At 40.7% G+C, this 26,887-nt stretch overlaps 1 protein-coding gene across 5 annotated transcripts in view; it reads right to left on the bottom strand.

Moving 5' to 3' along the window:
• Positions 1-964: 964 nt before the first annotated feature.
• The window catches only part of SLC39A9 (solute carrier family 39 member 9), a 66,123-nt gene continuing 40,200 nt past the window's right edge, over positions 965-26,887 (bottom strand). Inside the window, exons 3-8 of one of the 5 annotated variants that reach the window (XR_612789.5) lie at positions 21,063-21,260; positions 10,038-10,106; positions 8,448-8,533; positions 7,479-7,613; positions 4,615-4,981; positions 965-1,650 (exon numbers count right to left, since the gene is read on the bottom strand). Coding sequence is in view for 3 of the 5 variants with exons in the window: in XM_003824096.5 (XP_003824144.1) it covers positions 4,751-4,981; positions 7,479-7,613; positions 8,448-8,533; positions 10,038-10,106; positions 21,063-21,260 (719 nt within the window). In the remaining 2 variants the exon portion in view is untranslated. Of the gene's footprint in view, positions 4,982-7,478; positions 7,614-8,447; positions 8,534-10,037; positions 10,107-17,944; positions 18,006-21,062; positions 21,261-26,887 lie in introns of those variants that run through there. The other 4 variants (XM_063596268.1, XR_008620906.2, XM_003824096.5 and 1 more) reach the window with 4 other exon arrangements.

Genomic DNA, 26,887 nt, shown 5'->3' with positions numbered 1-26,887 from the left:
GCAGAAGAATGGCGTGAACCTGGGAGGTGGAGCTTGCAGTGAGCCGAGATCACACCACTGCACTCCAGCCTGGGCTACAGAGCAAGACTCTGTCTCAAAAAACAAACAAACAAAAAACAGATCATGTGAGCAGGAAAAAATAAAATAAAAATGACACCAAACAGAAAAGGATTGGTAGCTATTTTGGCTAAGCCCAGGTGTGTGTGTGTGTTTTGATCTCAGGGAAGCCTCCCGAGTAGCTGGGATTTACAGTTACCCCCCTACCACACCTGGCTAATTTTTCTATTTTCAGTAGAGATGGGGTTTCACCATGTTGGCCAGGGTGGTCTCGAACTCCTGACCTCAGGTGATCTACCCACTTCGGCCTCCCAAAGTGCTGGGATTACAAGCGTGAGCCACCATGCCTGCCCTGAGCACAATCTTTGTAACTAGCTATACATGTAACTATACATATAGAAAACCAGCACAAAGTGGGCCAGTAGTATTTAATGAAATCTAATGACTAACCATAAGTCCACAGAGGGAGAAAAACATTTATCAAATTCACAAGTCACGCTTCTAGTCAAATCTCTTTAATTTCCAGGGTCAGTTGTTCATAGCATCTATCTACTCATATAACAACTCTGCCCTCTGAAATGAATCCACTGTGGTTTGGATCTGTTGCCTCTTTCTCTTTTCTGAGAGTAGAGAGAGCTACCTTCATAAATAATATTTGCTAACAACAGCAAGGCAAAAACAATTATCAATGCATTTGTGTCTTTCAGGGCAGATTGGTCTATCAAGTCCTTAATTTCCCCTCTCTCCTTTCTCCCTCCCTTCCCTAAAGGATGTGCCTGTGGTAGGTACATCTTTCTACCATCCATCACAACTTTTCATTCTCTTTTCTGATGTTCAAATACAGGTCAATTCTGGTCATCAAACAAACTGCCAAAAGGATAAGTAATGAGCCACTCAGATTAAGGTATGCACTAATAAAAATTTAATATCAGAAAACAGCATTTTTTTAACCATTCACAATTAAAGTGGAAAGAGACAAAATTATAAGGCAGCCATCCATGGAATGATTTCATGTTTACAAGGGATCCAGAAAAAGGGACATTTAAAATCACTGTTCCAGCTATTGAACCAGGGGAACTGCAGTCTTATCCCATGAGACTTCTAACTTGCTGGAAGATGCCACAAGAAAAAAAGATCAAAGCCAATCTCCTTGTGTTAAGCCACTGGGTTAGGCTGAGTATATCTAGAGAATTCCTAAATGGTTGTCTAGTTCTTTCCCACAAGTTACACATTTCCTTCAGGCCTCCTGAGGTGAATCTAGATGTCTCAGGTACAAAGAGGTTTTAATTTCACAGCATCTCCAACAGTGCACTTTGGGTGATGTGGACCATTCTGTATTGAGCAGAAATTTTCTAATGGAAGGAAGGTTCCTCTGCAGAACAACTACAGAGGATTTTCACTTAATACTGCAGCAGTTCTGGATGAATCTGGTCATGATTCTCAGTCTCCCAAGGGGCTCAGGGGCCCACAAGGCAGGAACATCCTTTGGGGGTTTGTGCTGCTGTCATACGGTTCCTGTGTTCAGTCCCTAGCTACCATGTGTTTCAGGGGCTTAATACACTCCGATGCTGGTGTGTCCTCTTAGTTCTAATCCTTGAAAAAGAGAAAAACCAGGCAGTGACACTTAGAAGTAGGCTGGTAAAAAAAAACACAATCACATTTTCTCCTTTCTGCAAAGAAAGGACAACTCAAAACAGCCACTCCCTTTCTTTTCTCTAATGATTCAAAATACCAGAACAGGGCTCACTTGGCTGTTTTGAATTGGGAAAGAAAGAGGTGAAAGCGGGGAGAAAGAGAAAACACATAACCTCTAGGTAGGTAGTACTGTTTCCAACTATCTACGTTCCAGTGCAGAATCTCTGCTAAAAAAAAATTTGGCAACAGTGTGCACAGGAAAACTGAATCAAACCTGGAACATCACTGCTTTCTTGAAATGGAACTGACAAGCAATTAACTGGAGAATAAGTGAGGGGAATGGAGCAGTAGTATTCTTTAACTTAATTTGCCATTTAAGAGAGCACTTGGAATCTGAAGAAAGTCTATCCCTACCAAGGAAACGGAGTCAAATTGCAATTAAGATTAACTTTGGTTATATGGAAGGAAGAATCATGCTTCTCATCATCAATTGCATCTCTTTGGTAGCCAATAATTCCATCTGTAATCATGGCAGCAACTTAAGTATTGCCAATGTTTTCAAATGTGTTACAGCATTAAGGCATCCACATCTAAAGAGGCAGTTTTAAACAAGAGGAAAACGGAACTGAAATGTGCCAAGAAGTGAACACGGACACGGCCTCTCCTGGAATACTGCCCACCATGCCCGCAAGCTCTTCCTCCAGTCAAGAAGGCCTGTGCCACGCTGCTTGGTTCCCTGCTGCCTGAAGATGCATTTGAGCCCTATGAGATTAGTATGGCTATTTCTGTCTGCTGACCAGGAGAGAAATGAGTAGTTCTCGAGGCAGCAGCTTTAAAATCTGGGAAAGCCCATACATAGCTTCTGAGAGCTAAGAGGGCCCTGAAAGGTTTGCTTGTTAATAGTGAGGTCCAGAGGGGAAGGCAAATTTGGAAGTCAGATGGTTCAATCCTTGCCGGAGTTCAAGGCTCCATCCAGCAAGATATACTAGCCAAACTTTTAAGCATGATGGCAAGGCACTGCTGAAAGAGGCTTTGGCCAGTAGAACAAATTACCATTGCACACAACAATATGATAGAAAGCACTACTGTCCAAACCAAACCAGACACTACAATCTGCTATTTATTTGACAAAGTCAGTTTCCAGAGAGAATCTAGGCAACCATATAGTTTTGAAGGACTAGATGAAACCTCAAGTCTCACACCAGTCAGCTGTTAACATCCAATCAAGGAAGTCATTTGGACTTTCCATACTATACCTTCTCTTGGTGGTAAAATTGTATGCAATTGTTGCCAATGACTACATACAACTGTATCCTATTTGTGCTACTTTCCTCACTGTGGCCAGCAGAGGGCTCACAAGCTTTATTTCCACAGCTGCTGATCCAGTGACAAATTCATGAAGGAAATAAATCATAGGCATGCTAGCTTATGCGTCATAGAAAATGTTTTTACAAACTACTACGTCCACTGCCCTGAAGAAACTAGTCTTGGTTCCCCCTTAGTGTAATGTGTTTTGAAATGGTATAGAAAGTAAAAATAAATTAATAATACAATATTATACACTTATTTGACAAGACAGGGTTTACAAAAATTTTGGCAAATATGAAAAAAAAATTATCCTAGTTTGTTAAACACTTTTGCTATCTCAATTGTTTAAATTACCAGATTAGTGATTGTGTCAATTTACACAAGAGGAGGTGGTATTTTAAGGGCTCAACAAAGCGGCATTTGACACAAAGGTAATTTCTTTGAAGGGGGGTAAAGAATAAAGATATTATTATCTTCATTATCACAGTTCGAGAAGTGGTTGTCCTGATAAGAATTCATCTCACACAAATATTAACACCAGCAGTAAGCAGCAAATTGTGGCGAGGAGAGGCTAGAGGGAAAAGTTAGAAGAAAAGCAAAGAAAAGACGAAGAGACAAGAGACATGATTCCAATAAGCTTTAAATCAATAGGCAAACACTTCTCATTTATGATCCATCTTGCTACAGGTGGTTATGTGAGAAGACACAGTGTCCCCTAAGCTGACCTAGTATTTAGGTCCCTAGAGGGATTGCTGATCTGCTAAGAGAAATAATTAAAAAACAAAAACAAAAAAAAAGGACAACCATACATTTTGGTAGTCTTTTAAAAAAGGCTACTACAAAGATATCAATAACCATCCAAAAATCACTTAAAATTTAATATCCCTTAATTTCCAAAGACACTTTGTGATCTGACTGTTCTTGAAGGAAAGCCTAGAACTGAAACTACTAGAACTTGGCTCCTCTCTAGGAATGTGGAGACAGGTATTCTGCAAAGGAGAACCTGACAAGGAATGCTACAAAATACCAGTCACCTCTTTAGAAGCTCCTCCCACCTCTCCTGCTCCATTTGATGGAATGGCAGGCTGGATTCAGAGAGGCACGTGCCAAAGGAGATGTTTAAGTCCCTCTAGACATCCCTTTTCAATGGATATCTCTTTTGAGTATAAAGAGAGCTTTCAATGTGTCTTGCTATCATTTTCCTGACCCTAATCCCAGATTAACTAGAATCACCTTTAGCATCTAAGTGAGTGGGTGCTATGACCTTCCATCAACGCATGTGGCATAGATGCTAAAGCACCAGTCTTACATGGTGGGAACCATGTTAAAAATCAATGGATAAAGTAGCAGAGCCTCTAAACTAAGAAGAAAGAGACATAGCTTAATTACAGAACACTGTATTTTCATAATCACTATTTCATTGTGAGTATGAAGTTCTCCTCTTTTCCTTAAAACTAAATTCCATCTTCCCTGAGAATAGGGTTAAGAGAAATATTAAAACGCAAAATGTCAAGGGCCTTTTAAAAGATAACACAATGGGATGTCTATAGCTAACTGCAACGTAAATGTGTTTCTACTCTAAAAGCTTTTCCATTACTCAGGTTTTAACCTCACCTCCCCTCTGGACTCTAGGAATACATGTAGAGATGAGCAAGGTGAGACAAGAGACTGAGGAAGTGAGTAGCTGTCACGTGCCGGCTGTTCTCACTGGATGGCAAACGGCCCTGGACCAACGCTGGACCTTGAACATTTAATGCTGGTGTCCTACTGACAGGATGAGAGGGATGAGGCAACCCAGAACCAGGGCTGCCACTTCCAGGCGGCTGAGGCCTCTCCCTCCCGTGGCATCGGGCTTGTGGCTGTGCCCTATTCCGCCCACCTCAGGGAGGACATGTACTGTGGCAACATAAAGAAATGTCCCGGCAGAGAAAAGCATGGCCACTCCCGTGGCGTTCACCTCTGAAAGGGCTTCTTTACTGCTCTGTGAATTAGAAGAGAGAAAGAGGAAAAACTAAGTCAAGTAAAATTCAGGGTCAGGAAGAAGTCCCAATTAAAAAACACTCACTGTTCTTAACTGGTGCTGTCTAGGACACTGGGGACATCTAGAGAACACAGCAACTTTAAGTTATTCATGGGAAGCTTCCAAATAAGGGTTTAAGAATATCAGTGATGTACGCAATTGATTTTTTAAAAAATTTATTGTAAATCAACAATTTACAATTATATATATTTATAGGGTATAAAGTGACATTATGATTCATGAATAAAATGTGGAATAATTAAATAAAACTAACATCTGTCATCTCAAATATTTATCATATTTTGTGGTGAGAACATCTGAAATTTACTCTTAGCAATTTTGATATGTACCACACACTATTATTAAACTATATTCACCACAGTTCCATCATTCTGTCCATCCATTCATTGACTGTATCTGTCTTTAGAGATGAGGTCTCGCTATGTTGCCCAGGCTGGAGTTGAGTGGCTATTCACAGGCACAATCATAACACACTACAGCCTGGAACTCCTGGGCTCAAGCAATCCTCCTGTCTCAGCTTCCCAAGTAGCTGGGACTACAGGTATGCGCCACTGCTCCTGGTTCACAATTGCTTTTTAAAACGAACTTTAAGTGCTGGTTCAACAGGTTTGGCTTGTGTTATTCTTGAGATAGAATCAACAACATATTATTGCAGATATTAAATTTCAGACATAAATTTATTTATTCTACTAATATTTAACAAGCATCATCTATGCACCAGGCTCTGGGCCAGGTGCTTGAGATACAGTGGTAATCAAGATGCAGTAGTTGACCTCATAGAGCCTAGAAATATCTCTTAAGCAGCCGGGCGTGGTGGCTCATGCCTGTAATCCCAGCACTTTGGGAGGCCGAGGTGGGCGGATCACGAGGTCAGGAGTTCGAGACCAGCCTGGCCAACATGGTGAAACCCTGTCTCTACTAAAAATACAAAAATTAGCCGGGCATGGTGGCGGGCGCCTGTAATCCCAGCTACTCCGGAAGCTGGGGCAGGAGAATCGTCTGAACCTGGGAGGCAGAGGTTGCAGTGAGCCGAGATTGCGCCATTGTACTCCAGCCTGGGTGACAGGCAAGATTCCATCTCAAAGGAAAAAAAAAAAACTGTGTGTGTGTGTGTGTATATATATATATGTATATTTCATAAGCTAATCTTTATAAAACTAATTTCAACCTTTTCTGTTAAAAAAGTAGACCTATGGACTAAGACAACTAATTAAAATTTTAAGAAAAGGACATGCCATAGATGCAGCAAGTAACTCCATGTCTCCAGAATTATCAGCACCTTCCTGTCAAAAGGTTAAAAAACTGACACTGATTACTGAAGTGATAGAGTAATCTGTTAAAGGGAACAACATACTGCTCACTGAAAGAAGAGAAGGCTGTTCAGGTAAATGGAAAGGGTTTTTATAACACACTCTTAGCAACTAAGATCAACAAACCCTTGCTTAACAGGAACTTAGCCATTCTTTATCTCATTTTTCACATGTTCCTATTAATATGGGTTTTACTGCCAAATACTGAATTGACTGATGCTCAGAAGAATCAATGACCTTTAGAGAGGGTGTTGGGGAAAGCAGTTCCCATCAACTAGCCCTGAGTCAGTTTGCTTCTAAGATTTTCCTCCAGTTGCCTGCCAGTTGACATTTGGGTAAAATGCGGAGGGTTGTTGCTAAGAGCTACAGACAGGATTATAAGGCATGGGAAGGTCCAGCTTGGAGACAGAAGAGCACATGTTACCTCAGGTCTGAAGCTATGTTCAGTACAAAGTATTCAATAGAAAGAACTGTACAGTTACTATCTGGGGACGTGAGAGCTGGGAGAAGAGGAGGAACGTGAAAAATGAGACCAAGAATGGCTAAGTTCCCGTTAAGCAAGGGTTTGTTGATCTTAGTTGCTAACTGTGTGTTATAAAAACCCTTTCCATTTACCTGAACAGCCTTCTGTTCTTTCAGTGAGCAGTATGTTGTTCCCTTTAAAAGATTACTCTATCACTTCAGTAATCAATGTCAGTTTTTTAAACTCTTGACAGCAATCTCTGCCCAGCTGCTGCTCTTCTCAAAGCGGCTATGTGGCTTGTTACTCACGCTTCAGGTGTCTACCTCACATTAAATATGGACAGATTTGACTTATTAGATATCTGTCAAATGAAGCTAGCATGGCTGGTTACGTTATACTATTTTAAATATTGAAGGGCTATCATATTTATGCAAATATTCTTGGAACTGATTGATAGGGAAGAAGTTTTCAAATTAAATGAATAAGAAAATGCTAATACGAAGAGGACACATTGGAATTAAGATATTTACCCTGTATAGTTTTTACTCCTAATTTTATCTTTAGTTTGAGAGAGTAATGTATTGGAAAAATTCAATCTAAGAGATCATAAATTCTAAGAGATCACAAGACACTGGTTTAGATAGCTGGGAATAGATTAGCTTACCTTACTCAGTCCTAAGTATGTCACCATGGACATAACTGGTGCTGCCAATGCAAAGACCAGCAAGTGCTTTCTGATTCGATTCCGCTCTAAGCCAGCATGCATCAAGAAGGAAACCAGTCCAAAAGCAGCTGGTGCCTGGAAATAAAAAATCATCTCTTATTATCATTCTAGAAGTATGGGTTGCTTCTACATCAAGAAGTATATGCCATTTGACTATGATTTCTCATACAAAGAAAAACTCACAAAAGGCCAGGCACAGTGGCTAATGCCTGTAATCCTAGCACTTTGGGAGGTCGAGGTGGGCGGATCACCTAAGGTCAGGAGTTCGAGACCAGCCTGGACAACATGGTGAAACCCCGTCTCTACTAAAAATACAAAAATGTGTGGTGGTGGGCACCTGTAATCCCAGCTACTTGGGAGGCTGAGACAGGAGAATCACTTGAACCCAGGAGGCGGAGGTTGCAGTGAGCCGAGATCACACCATTGCACTCCAGCCTGGGTGACAAGAGCAAACTCCATCTCAAAAACAAAAAACAAAAAACCCACACACACACAAAAAAAACCAAAAAACAAAACCAGGCAGAGTACAAACGCTGAGCTATGCCTCTTAGGAATTAATGTTCTAAGCCAAGAAAAGATCCTATTTGTGTGTTTCCTGGATAGTAAAAAAGAGAAACAGTCAAGAAAAGAAAAATACTTTTGAACAGAAATTATTACTATGAAATATAAAAATCTGAGGAGAATTTGACAATTTGTGTATATGTCTACACAAAAAAATTGAAACCCCTCAAGGAAAAGCTTAAGAAAATGGGAACAAGAAGCTATGAACAGATTTATTCAATTTTCCAAAATGAATAGCAATTATGAAATGAAGAAAATGTTCCCATTCCAGGAAAAACATTAAGGACCATGAGAAATTTTAATTATGAATACACTCAATACCAAACCTTACACCAAAATGTTGCTTACCTTATGTAGCATGATTGCCACAAACACAATTAACTGGACACTAGTCTGTGAAGTAGATGCTGCTGCTCCCAAAGCAACACCATCAGCTATATTTGGAAACAAGGAAACATAAAATACTATAAACAACAACAACAATAACAGTGTAGTGGTTGAGTGTATGAGCTTTACAGTCAGGTCCAGCTGGATCTAGTAAGGTTACTTAACCTTTCTACATGCCAGCCTTATCTTTAAAATGTGTTCAATGAAGTATGTATTTCTTAGGGTTTTCATGAGGATTAAATGAGATAACTTACGTAAAGAGCATAGCATCTGGCCCAGAGTATTCAATGTTAGTTATTTTGGTTGCTGTTGTTGTTATTGGAAAACTAACATTCAATTTTCCAACTAATCAAAAATCTATTGATTAGTTAATCAAATTCTAACAAGGGAAATACCAAAGAAGAATTTCAAAGGAAGCATCTCTTAATCTTATAGGTTAAAAAACAAAATAGTCCCAGCTACTCGGGAGGCTGAGGCAGGAGGATTGCTTAAACCCGGGAGGTGGAGCTTGCAATGAGCCGAATCGTGCCAGTGCACTCCAGCCTCGGCAACAGAGTGAGACTCCGTCTCAAAAAAAGAAATAAATAAAATAAAGATACTAGAACTCTATATAGATGATTACTACTTAATGAGTAAACACTGGTTGAATGAATGAAATTTGTTAGAAAAGCATATTATACTTAGAAAGGGCCAGGTAACAGTGTACCACCTTTCACATGCCTTTCTTTGCCACTGACAGAATTCTATTACTAGGACTAGGTTTGGGTTATGATTCTAAAGTGTACCCTGTCAGCAATGCTAAGACCTCTGCATTCCACTGCATACCACTTCTGCTTAAACTGGTGCTTTGCATATAAACTGGTAACAGAGCTGTTCAGGACAGAAGCGCCAAGGCTCTTTTCCAGATGACATTCTAGAGCCAAGAATGAAAAGAGCAAACTTCTTCTTAAGAGCTAGACAGTAAATATTTGAGGCTTTGCAGTTATTTGGTCTCTTGCAACTGTTCAATTCTGCCACTGTTGCACAAAAACAAAAGAGATGGATCATTGTCATTGTCTATCTCTTCCTCAGCCTCCCGCAACTTTATCTTCATTCTAACATCAGTCACATTTGCCTTTCTCCATTTTTTATTGCCATCACCCTAACCTAAATTTTCATCACTCAAACAAACCTAAATCAGCAATAGGTTCCCTACTCTCATTTTTCGCTAATCAAATTCACTGTCACAAACAATACATAAATACATGGGCAAGGCTGTGTTCCAATAAAACTTCCTTAATTTGAATTATATAATTCTCATGTGCTACAGTATGTTCCTCTCTCTCTCTTTTTTTTTTTAAACCATTAAAAAGTATAGAAACCATTCTTAGCTTGCAAACCCCTGACACTGAGCACACCAGGCTTGTGCTTGTGTTGGAGGACTTCATTAAGAAACCTTTTCCTCAAAGGCCAGTCCAAGAGCATTCAATGAGGACGGTCCCTGAAATATAAACACTAAGGTCTCCCCTGTGCGATAGAAAACAAAGAAGTTCCACTGCAATCCAATCCTACCTGCAGCATGGACGACCAGACCCAGCGTGGTGGTGATTTTGGAATTGCTAGACCTTGCTGCTTCTGGATCTAAAGTGAGAATGAGAAAGACAGCGTTAAGCTATGTGAGACAGAAACTGTTCAAACATTGGTCTGGAGGTGAAAGAATTTCACTAATGTTGGCCAGGCTGGTCTCAAACTCCTGACCTCCAATGATCCGCCCGCCTCACCCTCCCAAAGTGTTGAGATGATAGGCGTGAGCCACCGCACCCGGCCACTATCTTTTTTCTTTCTGCTTCAAACCCTTAGAAGATTTCCCTGTCCTGAAGAGATGGCTAAGAGGGAACTCTTCATTTGACTCAGTCTTACCTTAACAGAAAAATCACTGAAATGTGTAACCCCCAACAGCCCCAACTTCCTCCTATTCCTTAATCCTCTTCCTCTACTATTCCAAGGAAAGTGATCTATGGCCTCTGATCATTTCTTTCCAGACCAATCTAATTGTCATTGTCTATCTCTTCCTTAGCATCCTGCAACTTTATCTTCATTCTAACATCTGTCACATTTTTATTGCCATCACCCTAACCTAAATTTTCATCACTCAAACCTAAATTAGCATCAGGTTCCCTACTCTCATTTTTCCCTAATATAATTCATCTTACACATCCGTGTCAGATTCATCGTTTGAAAACACCACCCTTGGCCGGGCACAGTAGCTCACACCTGTAATCCCAGCACTTTGGGAGGCCGAGGCAGGTGGATCACCTGAGGTCAGGAGTTTGAGACCAGCCTGACCAACATGGTGAAACCATGTTTCTACTAAAAAATACAAAAATTAGCTGAGTGTGGTGGCGGGTGCCTGTAATCTCGGCTACTTGGGAGCTGAGGCAGGAGAACTGCTTGAACCCAGGAGGCAGAAGTTGCAATGAGCCGAGATTGTGCCATTGCCCTCCAGCCTGGGCAACAAGAGTGAAACTCCGTCTCAAAAACAAACAAACAAAAAACCCACCACCCTTCTGATGTGTCAGTTACCATTTAAGAATCTGCTGCTTTTCAAATTCAGGGCAAACTGCTATATTAGATAGGTTCTTAAGCCCTTTATCAACTAGTTCCAACTTATTTCTCAATGTCCAGTCTAGTTAAACCAGTTTGCTTAACACCATCGAACAAAACCTTCTTATTCTCCTTTCCCCAAGTCTCCTCACCTGTAATTCTTGGCACATACTGAACTTCTCAGCTTGTTAAGCCAAAACTTGGACATCAATCAAAGTCTAACTACAGAACCACTTCCCTCAAGAAAGAATAAAAAATTGAAGACCAAGCATGGTGGCTCATGCCTGTAATCTCAGCAGTCTGGGAGGTCGAGGGGGGAGGATCACTTGAGGCCAGGAGTTTGAGACCAGCCTGGGCAACATCACAAGACCCTATCTCTACAAAATTTTTAAAATTTAGCCAAGTGTGGTGGTGCATGCCTGTAGTCCCAGGTATCTAGGAGGTTAAGGTGGAAGGATCACTTGTGCCTAGGAGTTTAAGGCTGCAACAAGCTATGCTCATGCCACTGGACTCCAGCCCGGGTGACAGAGCAAGACCTTGTCTCAAGAAAAATTAAAAATAAATTTAAAAAATTGATTCCAGCTCAAAGCAACTCTCCCCTTGCCTAGACCTAGTGATCTATGCAGGCAGTCTTCAAAGGTTCCTTATACACCACCTCAGATATACAAAGCCATTTTCACTTGAATGTTTTCTATCCCCAGATGGACTGTAAATGCTAAAGCATTAAATTTTCTACCTCTCTTTTCCTTTAACATGTCTGACAGAATGTAGCACAGCACTAGGCACCCAATAGTTACTTAATAAATCCTTGCTGAAGAGTGAAAAAAGCATTTATGTGTATTAAATAAAGATGTTACTGCTATTGTAGGAAACATACAAGTAAATAAAGTTAAAAGATGGGGACATCAAAATGCCAGGTAAAATGACAGATGAACATCAGTCAAGTAAGTTACAGGGGATTTAATCTTCTTAGGAGTCCAGCATACAAAAGGAAGGGGTTTACAATGGAAAAAGTATACAAATAAAGTAAGATATTACCTCTTATTAATAAATGATATTTTCCTATTAAAACACTGCAAAGAAGGGAAGCTAAAGACCCTAATCACTCTGAGCCAGCAAATAGCTCAATGCTACCCTGAACTGGAAGGAACAGTCAAATTACACTGTGTGCAAGCTGGCTCTGGCCTTTTTTTATACAAAGGCTTATCATCCAGTTATACTTAGGATCTTAAACAATTAGAGGCTTTAAAATTAGAAAGTTTTTATAAACCTATAAAGACTGCAGTTTAGCATAAATTTAATAAATACATTTTATTGACATTTTATAATACATAAAACTCTGCAGAAAATAGGTAAAACCAGGTCATCACACACGAAAGCCAGCAAAAACAATGACTTCAGAGATAAAACAGGAAGAAGAATAATGGAACACAAACTACATTTAACTCTCTGTATAGGATTACTGGCTACTACTGCGCCCACACATTTTATTTTTATTTTTTTAGAGACAGAGTCTTGCTTGTTGCCCAGGCTGGAGTGAAGTGGTGCGATCACAGCTCACTGCAGCCTCGAACTGAAATGATTCTCCCTCCCATCTCAGCCACCTGAGTAGCTGTGATTACAGGCAAGTGCCACTATGCCTGGCTAATTTTTAAAGTACTTTTTTGTAGAGATGGGTCTTGCTGTGTTGTCCAGGCTGGTCTCAAACTCCTGACCTCAAGCCATCTTCCCACTTTGGCCTCCCAAAGTGCTGGGATTACAGGCGTGCACCATTGTGACTGGCCTGACAATCACCATATATATCTTTAGAATCAGGTTTTTTTAAAAAAATCATTTGTTAAATGGAAATTTCTTTCAACTTACTGAGGAGGAAAAATTTTATTTCACATATTTAACATGTTTACATTTACATACACGTTTCAAAACACATAGAAGTGAAGTGGCCATTTCATCATTTTCCAAATTTCTCTTTGGCAGATCAAGGATTCTGAGAAAGTAGAATGGTACGGAAGAAAGATACCCTGGGAGAAGGCTAGCTTTGCCCCAGCTCGGTCCTCTTCCTTCCTTTCTTCCTTTTTTTTTTATTTTGAGATGGAATCTTGCATGGTCACCCGGGCTGGAGCGCAGTGGCGTGATCTTGGCTCACTGAAACCTCTGTCTCCCAGGTTCAAGCGATTCTTGTTGCCTCAGCCTACCAAGTAGCTGGGATTACAGGTGCCCGCCACTGCGCCCAGCTAATTTTTTTGTATTTTTAGTAGAGACGGGGTTTCACTATGTTGGCCAGGCTGGTCTCGAACCCCTGACCTCATGATTCACCCGCCTCGGCCTCCCAAAGTGCTGGGATTACAGGTGTGAGCCACCGTGCCCAGCTCCCTTCCTTTCTTGCATAAGCAAACACTCACACATGTGTATACACACACACACACACACACACACACAGAGCAGGATGTCAGAGGGAAACTAGAGCCACTTGCCCCTTCCCAGGATCAGAGAACACAGAAAAGGTCATTACTTTCTGCAGCTACTCTCTGTTCTTGAACTCACAACAGTCCTGACCATGAATAAGGTCAGGTAGGAGAAATTTACAACTCCCTGAACTATAGGTTCACAAGTGTGAAATTCGACCATCCTTGTTTCTTTTTCTCTCTCTTTTTTTAAGACACAGGGTCTTCCTCTGTCACTCAGGCTGAAGTACAGTAGCACAATCATAGCTTACTGCAGTCTCGAATTCCTGGGCTCAAGCAATCCTCCCATCTCAGCCTCCCAAGTAACTGGGATTACAGGCACATGCCACCATGCCCAGCTAATTTTTAAGATTTTTGTAGAGACGGCGTCTCGCTTTGTTGCCCAGGCTGGTCTCAAACTCCTGGGCTGAAGCAATCTTCCCGTCTTGGCCCCCCAAATCGCTTGGGATTACAGGCGTGAGTCACCATGCTCAGCCTACTTTAAATTGAAACTGACAAGAATCACAAGAAAAATGTCTTGGAGCCCAGTGTGGCCAACTGTGTGATACAGCCAGAGTCCAATACCACCCAACAGTGCTTCTCATTTGCTGTTTGGAGTAAGGCACAATAAAACCATTTATTCTTACATCAACTTTCCAAGATAAGATTTTATTAAAAAATATAACTCTATGGAAAAAAATTTAACACATAGTAAATACAAGGAGATTAAAAACCGTTCTAGACCAAAATTATTTTGTTTTGTTTTAAGCTTACTCCCATAATTTTTTTAAACTCTAATTTGGAAATAATTTTAAATCTTCAGTAAAGTTGCAAGAATAGTTAAAAAAAAATTCATACATCCTTTTCTCAGATGGACCAATATATTGATTAACATTTTGCCTCATTTGCTTCATCATTTATACTCATGCTCTCTGTACACACACACATTCTTTTTCTCTAACATTTAAAAGTTGCACACATCAATAACCCTTTATCCCCAGATGCTTCAATGTGTATTTTCTAAGAGAAAAGATATTTTCTTACATCATCACAGTACAGTTATCAACACTGACACTTTTTCTAATTTTCTTGCATATTGTAATTTTGTCAACTGCTCAATAAAGTACTTATTTCAGGGCATGTTTCCTTTCCAGGAAGGATCCAGTCTAGAATCACACATTTCACTTACTTGTAACTCTTTAGTCTCCTTTAATCTGGAACATTTCCTCTCGCTTTGACTTTTATGACATTGCCATTTTTGGATAATATATTCTCCTCCTTTCTTGTTTTTTTAGTAATAAAAACTTTTGTGTGTATGTCCTTAGACTACGGGTTCTTGGATGAAATGTTATAATGGTGATGATGCTTCTCCGGGTATCACAACTAGAGGTGCAGGATGTACATCTGCTGCTCACTGGTGGTGTTAATTCTGAATTATATCCTGGACATTGCCAACATTATCTCATGGATAGTCAGATTTTGTTATATTCCTCCAAAGAGTGACTTTTTTGTTTGTTTTGCTTTAAGTAGCTTGGTTGGATTAAAACTGCAAAATGTCTTTTGGGTTGCTGCTCAATTTTCAGTTTAATTTTTTTTTGTGCTTTTTTTTTTTTTTTTTTTTTGAGACAGAGTCTCGCTTTGTTGCCCAGGCTGGAGTGCAGTGGCGTGACCTCGGCTCACTGCAAGCTCTGCCTCCCATGTTCACGCCATTCTCCTGCCTCAGCCTCCCGAGTAGCTGGGACTACAGACGCCCGCCACCACGCCTGGCTAATTTTTTTGTATTTTTAGTAGAGACGAGGTTTCACCGTGTTAGCCAGGATGGTCTTGATCTCCTGGCCTTGTGATCCACCTGCCTCGGCCTCCCAAAGTGCTGGGATTACAAGCCTGAGCAACTGTGCCCCATCACTTTTTTTTTTTTTTTTGGGGGGGACAGGGCCTCCCTCTGTTGCCCAGGCTAGAATACAGTGGCACAATATTGGCTCACTGTAACCTCCCTGTCCTGGTCTCAAGCTACCCTCCCACCTCAGTCTCCTAAGTAGCTGGGAGTACAAGCGCAGGTCACCACGACCAGCTAATTTTTGTATTTTTTTGTAGAAAAAAGGTTTTGACATGTTGCCCAGGCTGGTCTCAAACTTCTGGGCTCAAGCCATCCACCCACCTTGGCCTCCCAAAGTCCTGGGATTACAGGCATGAGCCACTGCATCCAGCCCAGTTTAGTTCATAATTATCTTCAGCTGAGCTACCTGGAGTCTGCCAAGCATGGTTCAGGGTCAGCTGGAGACCGAGGCAGTTCATATACAGAATTTGGGGCTGAGTTTCTCTTCTTTCTAGGATTCTCCCTTATTTTCAGTGCTGTAACCACTGAAACTCCTGAACTCTGTCCTCTGGTTCTTCAGTCCAGAAAGACTGAGTTTTCTATCAGAGTTTTAGCTGTCCCACGGGGGGCTGACTACTGAAAGCAGTAAAAATAGGAAATGCACCCTGTTCTAAGTGTTGACTCCCTTCCAGAATTTGCTTGCTTTGGGTTGCTCTCCACTGGTTTTTTGAATTCCGTCCAGCATTTTTAGTTACCTGTAAGGAGGCTGATCTGAGTGAGAGCTTACTTGGTCATATCAAAAGCAGAATGCTTGTGACCTTAATTTTGACTATCCGATCAAGGTATCATCTGATTTCTTCATTTAGTTACTTCTTTCCCCTTGAAGCCAATAAGGAAATAAAAATTTGCCCCCTACATTTAACATTCATTGATGATGCGTGCCTGAGCCAACCTTTAAGGAGGGTTGCAAAAATGAGTATTTTTCCAACTCCAGCACTCTTTCTACATTTAACAATTGGAGCATTCTACTATAAGCAAGTGCTCTCTCTCTCTCTCTCGCTCTCTCTCTCTCTCTATATATATATCACAGATGGGCTCATGGATTCCCATTTTTTTTTCTTTTTCTTTTTTTTTTTTTTTTTTGAGACAGAGTTTAGTTCTTGTCTCCCAGGCTGGAGTGCAATGGCACAATCTTGGCTCACTGCAACCTCTGCCTCCTGAGTTCAAGCAATTCTCCTGTCTCAGCTTCCCCAGTAGCTGGGATTACAGGTGTGTGCCACCATACCTGGCTAATTTTTGTATTTTTAGTAGAGATGGGGTTTCACCATGTTGGCCAGGCTGGTCTTGAACTCCTGACCTCAGGTGATCCACCCACCTAGGCCTCCCAAAGTGCTGGGATTACAGGTGTGAGCCACCGCGCCCAGCCAGATTCCCATTTTTTGAATGGTTTATGCTTTATTACTGTTCTTAATTATGTTGGTGCTCAACTTATCCCACATGTGGCCAGTGGGAACCCTTTTAAGAGGGTTCCTATATCCTATGACATGCTCCCATCTTCTTCCTTCCTTCTGTTTTTTTCAGTTCTAGATGTTCCAAGCTCACTTATACTTACCCTGCCCCTGTCCTGGAATCAGCCCTGAGTCTTCTCTGAAGGGCCCTGGCATGCTCATGCTAGTGGGATGTCTTTATTTCTAGGCCCCATCTTCAGACAGAGCTAGGACATATACATATATGTATATATAAATATATATACAAAACCAAATACATTTAGAAATCCCGAGTCCAATACTTCCAATTACAATAAGTCCCTATAGGGGTTCTTTCTTGCCTTCCTCCACTCCATACTTGCGTGTTCCTTCTTCCACACTTAGAACCCTGACTCCACCAACATCAACATGACCCATTGACTCAATCCTATAAAACATCTAAAGCAGCTTCAGAACTGTTTTGCCCATTCCATTACAAACAACAACAACGAGTTCAGTATTTGTTTATGGTTTTCTCCCAACTCTACCCAAGACTAAACATATATAGTCAAATACTACATTCATAATTTACTTGAATTAGTTTTTGTTAAATCCCTTCAGTGTGATTGTATTATTCACTTGAAATACAATTTATCTGTTTCAGTTAGCGCTCCCATCCATATTGGTTTCATTCTATTTTTTGAATATGTAGAACATTAACATGTTTCCAAAAGTCAGAATTATACCAAAAAGGCATGCTCAGGGGAATATCATGTGCTCCCAAAACCCTTTTGCCCTCTCAACTCCACCACCTCACCCCATGCAGTTAATAAATGTCTTTTGTTTTCTAGCCAGTTCTTCTTCTGTTTCTTTTTTGTAAAGGTAAGTAGATACACTTGACCACTGCACTGAACAATGTGGATGTTGGAGTGCTGACCCCCTACACAGTCAAAAATCCACATACAACTTTTCACTCCCCAAAAACTTAACCACTAATAGCCTATTGTTGATCAGAAGTCTTAATGATAACAAAGTCGATTAACACGTATTTTATTTGTTATATGTATTAATACTGTATTTTTACAAAAAAGTAAGCTAGGTAAAAGAAAATGTTATTTAAAAATCATAAGAAAGAGAAAATATATTTACTATTAAGTGGAAGTGGATCATCATAAAGGTTTTCATCCTCATCATCTTCACACTGAGTAGGCTGAGGAGGATGAGGAGGAAGAGGAGGGGTCGGTCTTGCTGTCTCAGGGGTGGCAGAGGTAGAAGAGGTGAAGGAGGTGGAAGGGGAGGCAGGAGAGGCAGCCACACTCAGTGTAACTTTTATTGAAAGAAAATCCATGTATAAATGGACTCACACAGTTCAAACTCATATTGTTCAAAGGTCAACTGTATGTTTTTCTTATTTCCCCTTCTTTCTTACATAAAACATAGTAAATGCTAGATGATCATTACATTTTTTGCTTTTTTTTTTCCATTTAACAATACCTCCTGGAAATCTCTCCCTATCAGTTCACAGATACCTGAATCTTTATTCTTTTATTATTATTTTTTTTAGAGCGACAGGGCTTCACATTGTCACCCAGGCTGGAGTGCAGTTATGCGATCATAGCTCACTGCAGCCTTGAACTCCAGTTTCAAGTAATCATCCTACCTCAGCCTCTCAAAATGCTGGGATTAAAGGGGTGAGCCACTGTGCTCTGCCTGAATCTTTATTCTTTTCTACAGCTACATAGTACTCCATTATGTGTACATACCATAGTTCATTCAGCCAATCTCCATGACTGAACATTTAAGTATTTTCCAATGATAAATAATGCTGCATTGAATAATCTTGTGCATATGTATTTTCATATTGGAGCTGTATTTGAGTAAATCCCTAGAAGTGGGATTTCAAAGGGTAAACATATATGTAGTTTTGTAAGATACTGCCAAATTCCTCTCCATGGGCATTGTACCATTTTGCATTGCCACCCCAATATATGAGTGCCTATTCTATCACAGCTTTGCCAATCGGGTGTATTGTTAAGCTTCTGAATTTTTGCCTGACAGGTAAGAAACGGTATCTCAGCATAGCTTTGACTTGTATTCAAGTGAAATTGAACATCTTTTCATAAGTTTAAGGGCCATTTTAATATCTTACTGCGATTATCTGTTCATGTCTTTTGTCTGCTTTTCTGCAGATTTTTCTGTCGACCAAAGATTCTTAGCCTGGGGTCTATAGAGGTGAGTACAGGTAGAATTCAGGGGATGTCTGTGACTTTAACTTGAAAAAAATGCGTTTTTATTTTTACTAACCTCTGAAATTTAGCATTTCCTTTGTCTTTATTTTTTTTGAGATGGGATCTTGTTCTCTTGCTCAGGCTGAACTGGAGTGCAGTGGTGTGATCGTGGCTCAATGTAGTCTCAACCTTCTGGGCTCAAGTGATCTTACCACCTAAGCCTCCTGAGTAGCTGCGACTACAGGCATGCCTCATCATGCTTGGGTAATTTATTTTTTTTTTCGTAGAGATGGGGTCTCACCATGTCTCCCAGGCTGATCTTGAACTCCTGGTCTCAAGTGAACCTTCCCCCTCAGCCTCTCAAAGTGCTGGGATTACAGGCATGAGCCACCACGCCTGGCCACATTTCCTTTATTTTTATTATCATTATTATTTTTGAGACAGGGTCTCACTTTGTCACCCAGGCTGGAGTGCAGTGGCGTGATCTCAGCTCACTGCAGCCTCAACCTCCTGGGCTCAAGCGTTCCTCCCGCCTCAGTCCCCCAGTAGCAGGGACTACAGGTGCGCACCACTATGCTCAGCTAATTATTGTATTTTTTGTAGAGATGGGGTTTTGCCATGTTGCCCAGGCTGGTCTCAAACTCCTGAACTCAAAAGGATCCGCCCATCTTGGCCTCCCAAAGTGCTAGGATTACAGGTGAGTCATGGTGACTGCCCCCTCATTTCCTTTAATTATGAATGCAGACAATAAACCACAAGTAATATCAGCACTATCTTTACTGCCAGTAGAAATCAGACTAATCAGGTTATTTTACGGTTGTAGATTATCTTTAAATTATCGCTTTCACTCATCACTACTTTAAATTAAGGACTTATAGAACTGCTGCCATACTGCATGATTACAGCTTTCCTGTCTGCAGATGCTCATGTGATGGAGCTGGGCAACTATCAAGTAGCTCTGCATCTAACAGTCACTCAGCCACCAAACAGTGATAGTCACAAGGCTCTCCCACTGGGGACCAAGATATTTATGCTGCTTTCCAATATTTCCTATCTGCAAAATTCCCTGCTGACATATCTGAAAAAATATGTCTACACATCAATCCCTGGAGAAGTTTTATAACTCTCAAATTTATTTCTATCACCACAGGATCGAAGTGTATCATGTATCAGAATCCTTTTTTATTAATATAAATCGTATGAAAAATGTTGACCTAGCCGAAGATAAATTCATTGATCTTAAAACAAAACAGTTACTATGACTGGAGTCAAATTTGAAAAGTCTTGGGGAATTCTAGTTGTCCTTTAGAGAAGCTTATGATTCCTTAAAAAGCAAGCTACAAATGTGTTTAGGTACATTTGTAAGAAAATACCTTTGTAAATCAAGATTTTCTACACCAATAACCATCAAAACAAAAACCCAAAATCAACTAGATGTTTAACTTGACATACATGTTGCCTTGTTACAGACTACCTCATAATTTAATGTTCTTAAGCCAAGCATATTATTATGTAATAGCTAGCATACTAATGTCCTAGAAAATAAAATTCAACTCTAACTTGTTTAGGATTTAAATGTATTATCTCATTATTTAATGCACTGATAAAGACATACATTACTATATCACAAATTTGTTCTGATGTTTTAGTAACTGTATTTCAACAAAGGTGGTTTTCTCTTTGATCTTATGTACTATGTTTTATACATTTAAAAACAATATTCCAATAAAAGGTCCACAGTCTTTAGACTGCCTAAGGGCTCCACACCAAAAAACTAAGTTAAGAACTTCTGCCCTAGACTCTCAACCAAATGTGACAACTTTAAGACAAGCAAAGTAATAAACCAATAAACACTTCTTTGCGCCACATGCCACAACTCACTAGCTCTCCCCACTTAGTTAAATGTTCGCTAGAACCCAAGGAAGACAAGAGTTTTAGCACTAAATATGGCCACTGATACAGACTGAAATATTTGATCGTTTGTAACTTTCTCAACTGCAAATGTATTGCACTGCCCAGAAAGCCTTGGAGCCACTCACCGTCAGTAGAATGCACATGGGAGTTACCAATCTGGTCCACCAGCAACATGAAAACGAAGCCCAGAACGAGGGAAACACCAATATAGGCATGCAGCTGTGTGTGGTCGTGGCTGTGCTCATGTTCATGGACAACTGATTTTTCTGCTGCTTTGTCTGATGCAATCACATTATGTGTTTCACTCGCTTGGTGGTGTTTTCCTAGAGCAGAATAAACCATAAAGAGAAAATATGTTTTTCCCCTAAAAACATTTTCATGTAGGAGTTTCCATTCTTTGTATTTCAAGCTCTACTTACTTTACTGTAAAGACATCCACTTTTTATATTGTAATGCAGCCAATCATTAACTCCTTCAACTTAAAGTTCATGATGAAAAAATTCCCAAATGTCTTCTGCCTTTGGCATGCAGACCTTCTGACTGCCTATTATTCTCAACACCTGGGAAGTGGAAGCAAATCACCATGCAAGAAAGCAATCATATTCCCAAAGGGACACCATCCCCAAATATTCCTTTATCTGAGAAATTCATGCCAATCTCACCAGAAAATACACTGTTTTTTCTGATGAAAATAGGCAAATGAAGAGCAGTAACAATGAAAATAATTGCAATCAAATTCATCTAGTTTATACCTAGGCTGAGATAAAAATGTCAAATAAGGAACAAATTGAGTAGAAAATTTTTAGCTTTATAAAATATCAGCAGACAATTGCCAGCAAGAAACCAAAAGGGCAGAGCAGTTTAAGAGGCACATCCTTCAGTCTAAATTCAGTTCTAGAAATATGGAGGTTGGGAGACTCTGAACTGCAGTAAATGATACCTGGCCAGCTGATAATCCCAGTTTACAGTAACATATTTGTCATTTAAAACATAAATGCTTCAAAAGGCCAAAATGCTTATCTTTGCTATATTTCATGAATAGAGAATAACATACTAGACATTTATCATTTATAATCAGATTAAGCAGTTTAAGCCTTCTTTAAAAATTGAGACAAGGTCTCATCCTTCACCCAGGCTGGAGTACAGCAGTGGTGCAATTATGGCTCACTGCACCCTCGACCTCCCGGGCTCAAGCAATCCTCCTACCTCAGCCTCCCAAGTAACTGGGAAACCACAGGCAAGTACCACCATAACCAGCTAATTTGAAAATTTTTTTGTAGAAATGGGGTCTCCCTATGTTGCCTAGGCTGGTCTTGAAATCTGGGGCTCAGGTGATCCTCCCACCTCGACCTCCCAAAGTGGTGGATTACAAGTATGAGCCACTGTGTCCAGCCTAGAGATCCTGTCTCTTAAAAACAAAACAAAACAGGCCAGGTGCAATGGCTCATGCCTGTAATCGTAGTACTTTGGGAGGCCAAGGCGGGCGGATCACGAGGCCAGGAGATCAAGGCCAACATGGTGAGTCCCCGTCTCTACTAAAAATACAAAAACTAGCTGGGCACGGTGGCGCGTGCCTGTAATCCCAGCTACTCAGGAGGCTGAGGCAGGAGAATCGCTTGAACCAGGGAGTCGGAGGTTGCAGTGAGCCGAGATCACGCCACTGCCTTTCAGCCTGGCAACAGAGGGAGACTCTGTCTCAAAAAAACAAAACAAAACAAAACAGTTTCACAAAATAATATCCAACCTTACAACAGTTACAGTGTACTCTTCTGTTTCTTTCTCTCTCTCTCTCTCTTTCTTTCTTTCTTTTTGAGACAGGTATGGCCCTTTCACCCAGACTAGACTACAGTGGTGCAATCTCAGCTCACGGTAACCTCCATTTCCTGGACTGAAGTCATCCTCCTACCTCAGTCCCCCAAGAAGCTGGACTACAGATGTGAGCTACCAAGTCCTGCTAATTTTTATATTGTTTTTGTGGAGATGGAGTTTTGCCATGTTGCCCAGGCTGGTCTCAAACTCCTGAGCTCAAGTGATCCGCCCACCTTGACCTCCCAAAGTGCTGGGATTACAGGCTTGAGCCACCGTGCCTGACACTATTCTTATGTTTTTGAGACAGAGTCTCACTCTGTACCCAGGTTGGAGTGCAGTGGCATGATATCGGCTCACTGCAACCCTGTGCCTCCAGGGTTCAAGTGGTTCTCATGCTTCAGCCTCCCGAGTAGCTGGGTTTACAGGTGTACTACATGGTGAGTTCTTGCAAGATCTGATGGTTTTTAAGGGGCCCTTCCCCTCTTCATTTAGCACTTCTCCTTCCCGCGGCCTTGTGAAGAAGTTGCCTTGCTTCCCCTTCGCTTTCCGCCACGATTGTAAGTTTCCTGAGGCCTCCCCAGCCATGCTGAACTGTGAGTCAACTAAACCTCTTTAATTGACCTTTATAAATTACCCCGGCTTCAGGGCCTTTTGTGGTTACATATGAATTTTAGGATCGTTCTATTAAGGTTTATTTGGCTTACAGTTCTGCAGGCTGTCCAAGAAGCATGAATCTGAGGATCTCAGGAAGCTTCCAATCATTGCAGAAGGGGAAGAGGAGTCAGTATTTCACAAGACGAGAGAGGGGAGGGGTGCCATGCTCTTTTAAACAACCAGTTCTCTTGTTAAATTATAGAGGGAGAACTCACTCATCAGCAAGGGGATAGCACCAATATGTGCATGAGGGATCCACCCTCATGACCCAAATACCTCCCACCAGGCCCCGCCTCCAACACTGGGATCAAGTTTCAACACCAGATGTGGAGGGGACAAATATCCAAACCATAGCAAATGCCACTGGAATTATGATAGGGGTTGCATTAAATCTGTAGATCACTTTGGGTACTACGGATATTTTAACAATATTAATTCTTCCAATTCATGAACACAGAATACCTTACTTATATTTTCTCCAATTTTTTAAATCAATGTTTTATAGTTTTCAGCATATAGATCTTTTACCTCCTTGGTTAAATTTATGCCCAAGTATTTTATTTTATTTTATTTTATTTTCTGATGCTATTATTATTTTTTTTAAAATTATACTTTAAGTTCTAGGGTACATGTGTGCAACGTGTAGGTTTGTTACATATGTATACATGTGCCATGTTGGTGTGCTGCACCCATTAACTCCTCATTTACATTAGGTATATCTCCTAATGCTTTCCCTCCCCCTCTGATGCTATTATGAATGAAATTGTTTTCATAGTTTCTTTTTCAAATAGTTCATTGTTAGTGTATAAAAATGCAACTGATATTTGTATGCTGATTTTGTATCCTGCAACTTAACTGCATTTGTTTATTAGTTCTAATTTTTTTGTGTGTGGAATCCTTAGGTATTTCTATGCATAAGATCATCTCATCTGAAAACAGAGACAACTTTACTTCTTCCTTTCCAATCTGAATGCCTTCTATCTTTTTTGTCTGCCTGACTGTTCTGGCTAGGGCCCCCTATATTTTATTTAATGTAGAGTAAAGTGACAGAAAAAGCCACAGTTAATGATACCTTTATAAAGAATCTGATACATGGCATTCCTACAGAACTGATAAAAATGAGTGGGATAATCTACATTGAGCCATGCCTGACAATAGCAGTTTTGACAATATATCACATTTATATTTTCATCTTTGACCCAATAGTCTACCTTCCTAAACATACCAATTCTAACAGTCCAAAGAATTTTGAGATGTTTTCAAATTTTGGCTGCACAGTAAAGTGCTGCATTACCCAACAATCTTTGAAGTTCTTAAAACTTGTTTCTATAGACAGTTTTTTTTTTAACGTGAAAGCTGATAATCATCTAATTCCAGTGATTTTAGAGCTATAATTACAGAAGAGTAAGAGGTTCCTTTTTACATTAATTAGTATTTAATAATGCTTACTAAAGCATCAGAGCACTTAGTTAACATGATATACTGAGTTCTGAAAACAATGTATTATCATAATTATAAGGTCCACGGAAGAACGAAACCATAGGCTGTAGTAACATGTATACAAACGTCTTTCTTGAAGTACGAAGAAAAGTTGTTTTGGTCTACAATAAAGAAAGAGGGGGGTCAGGCGCGGTGGCTCATGCCTGTAATCCCAGCACTTTGGGTGGCCAAGGCAGGTGGATCACCTAAGGTCAGTTGTTCAAGACCAGCCTGGCCAACATGGTGAAACCCCGTCTCTGCTAAAATACAAAAATTAGCTATGCCTAGTGGCAGGTGCCTGTAATCCCAACTACTAGGGAGGCAGAGGCAGGAGAATCACTTCAACCCAGGAGGCGGTGGTTGCAGTGAGCCGAGATGGTGTCACTGCACTCCAGCCTGGGTGACAAGAGCAAAACTCTGTCTCAAAAAAAAAAAAAGGGTAAGGGAAGAGGGTAAGAAAAGAGAGAGTAAAGCAGCAAAAACAAAATTACAATGATATGTCTAAACTCATCAGTATGAAGAAAGATGTAAAAAATCTGGAGACAGCTTAGCTGAAAGGTAATATCATGGTTAAGTTACTTCACAGATTTTTTTGAGTTACTCTTCCCAGCACTTTGGGAGGTTGAGGCAGGTGGATCACGAGGTCAGGAGTTCAAGACCAGCCTGGCCAAGATGGTGAAACCCATCTCTATTAAAAATACAAAAATTAGCTGGGCATGATGGCAGGCACCTATAATCCCAGTTACTTGGGAGGCTGAGGCAGAGAACTGCTTGAACCCGGGAGGTGGAGGGTGCAATGAGCTGAGATGGTGCCACTGCACTCCAGCCTGGGCGACAGAGTGAGACTCCGTCTCAAAAAAAAAAAAAAAAAACAAACAAAAAAACTTCTTTAACAGAGGTATTAACATTTTACATTTTAAAAGGAATGTTGGAGACATCTGATGCTGGCCATGTTACAGTAAGAGCATTTTGACGTCAATCACCCACTGATTACAACAAAAACTGGAAAAAACACACCAAAAAACAACTACTTCAGGACTACAAAAAGTAAACAACAGCAAGTGAAGGCAAGGCAGCAAAAACTTCTAGAAAAACCCTGTCTTTCCGGCCAAAGGACCAGGAAAAGAGGTTGCTAAGAGGTAGTGAAGTACAGGAAAGTCTCCCCTTTTTTTCTTTACCTCCTCTTTTTTCTTTCCTGGTCCTGCCTTTAAGGCAGCCCCAGTTGCAGAACTGCATGGTGGCAACAAAGGCAGTTAAAACCCCATCTTTCTGGCCAGAGCAAATAGAAAAAGGGATCCCAGGCCGGGCGCGGTGGCTCACGCTTGTAATCCCAGCACTTTGGGAGGCCGAGGCAGGCGGATCATGAGGTCAGAAGATCAAGACCATCCTGGCTAACATGGTAAAACCCCATCTCTACTAAAAATACAAAAAATTAGCCGGGTGTGGTGGCAGGCGCCTGTAGTCCCAGCTACTCGGGAGGCTGAGGCAGGAGAATGGCATGAACCCGGGAGGCGGAGCCAGCAAGGGATCCCAGTGGTCTGAAGTGTATGGGGGAAACCTGGTTATGCTGTTCTGCCTTTTCTGCTGTTACTTTCCTTTGATAGAAGCCCAAGTCACATGGAACTATGTGGTGGCAACACATGTAGTGTTGCATGCAGCCACAGCTCTATAGAGAAACCTTGTCTTTCTTGACAGAGGACCAGGAAAATGGGGTCTGTTTGCAAAACAATGTGGAAGGAACACTGGAGAGGAAAGAGCTGAGGGAGGGGTTCTTTAATCCTATGTATAAACGGCACAAGTCCCAGGCTCACCCCTGAACTCAGTATACACAGGACATAGCCAAAGCAGCATTGTAAAGGCTTTGAAAACTCAGCTAAAATGAGAACCATCATCCGAAAAACAAAAAACAAAAACAAAACAGAACTTTTAGGCTGAATCTAAATAGGTTAATTTCCTGCTAAAACAAAAGAAATAAACATTCTCCAGAGATTTTGACGGGACTCAGATT

This window comes from Pan paniscus, chromosome 15, assembly GCF_029289425.2.
Source record: "Pan paniscus chromosome 15, NHGRI_mPanPan1-v2.0_pri, whole genome shotgun sequence".
In the NCBI taxonomy this organism is placed as follows: Eukaryota; Metazoa; Chordata; class Mammalia; order Primates; family Hominidae; genus Pan; species Pan paniscus.
This window is presented reverse-complemented; position numbering and strand designations above follow the sequence as displayed.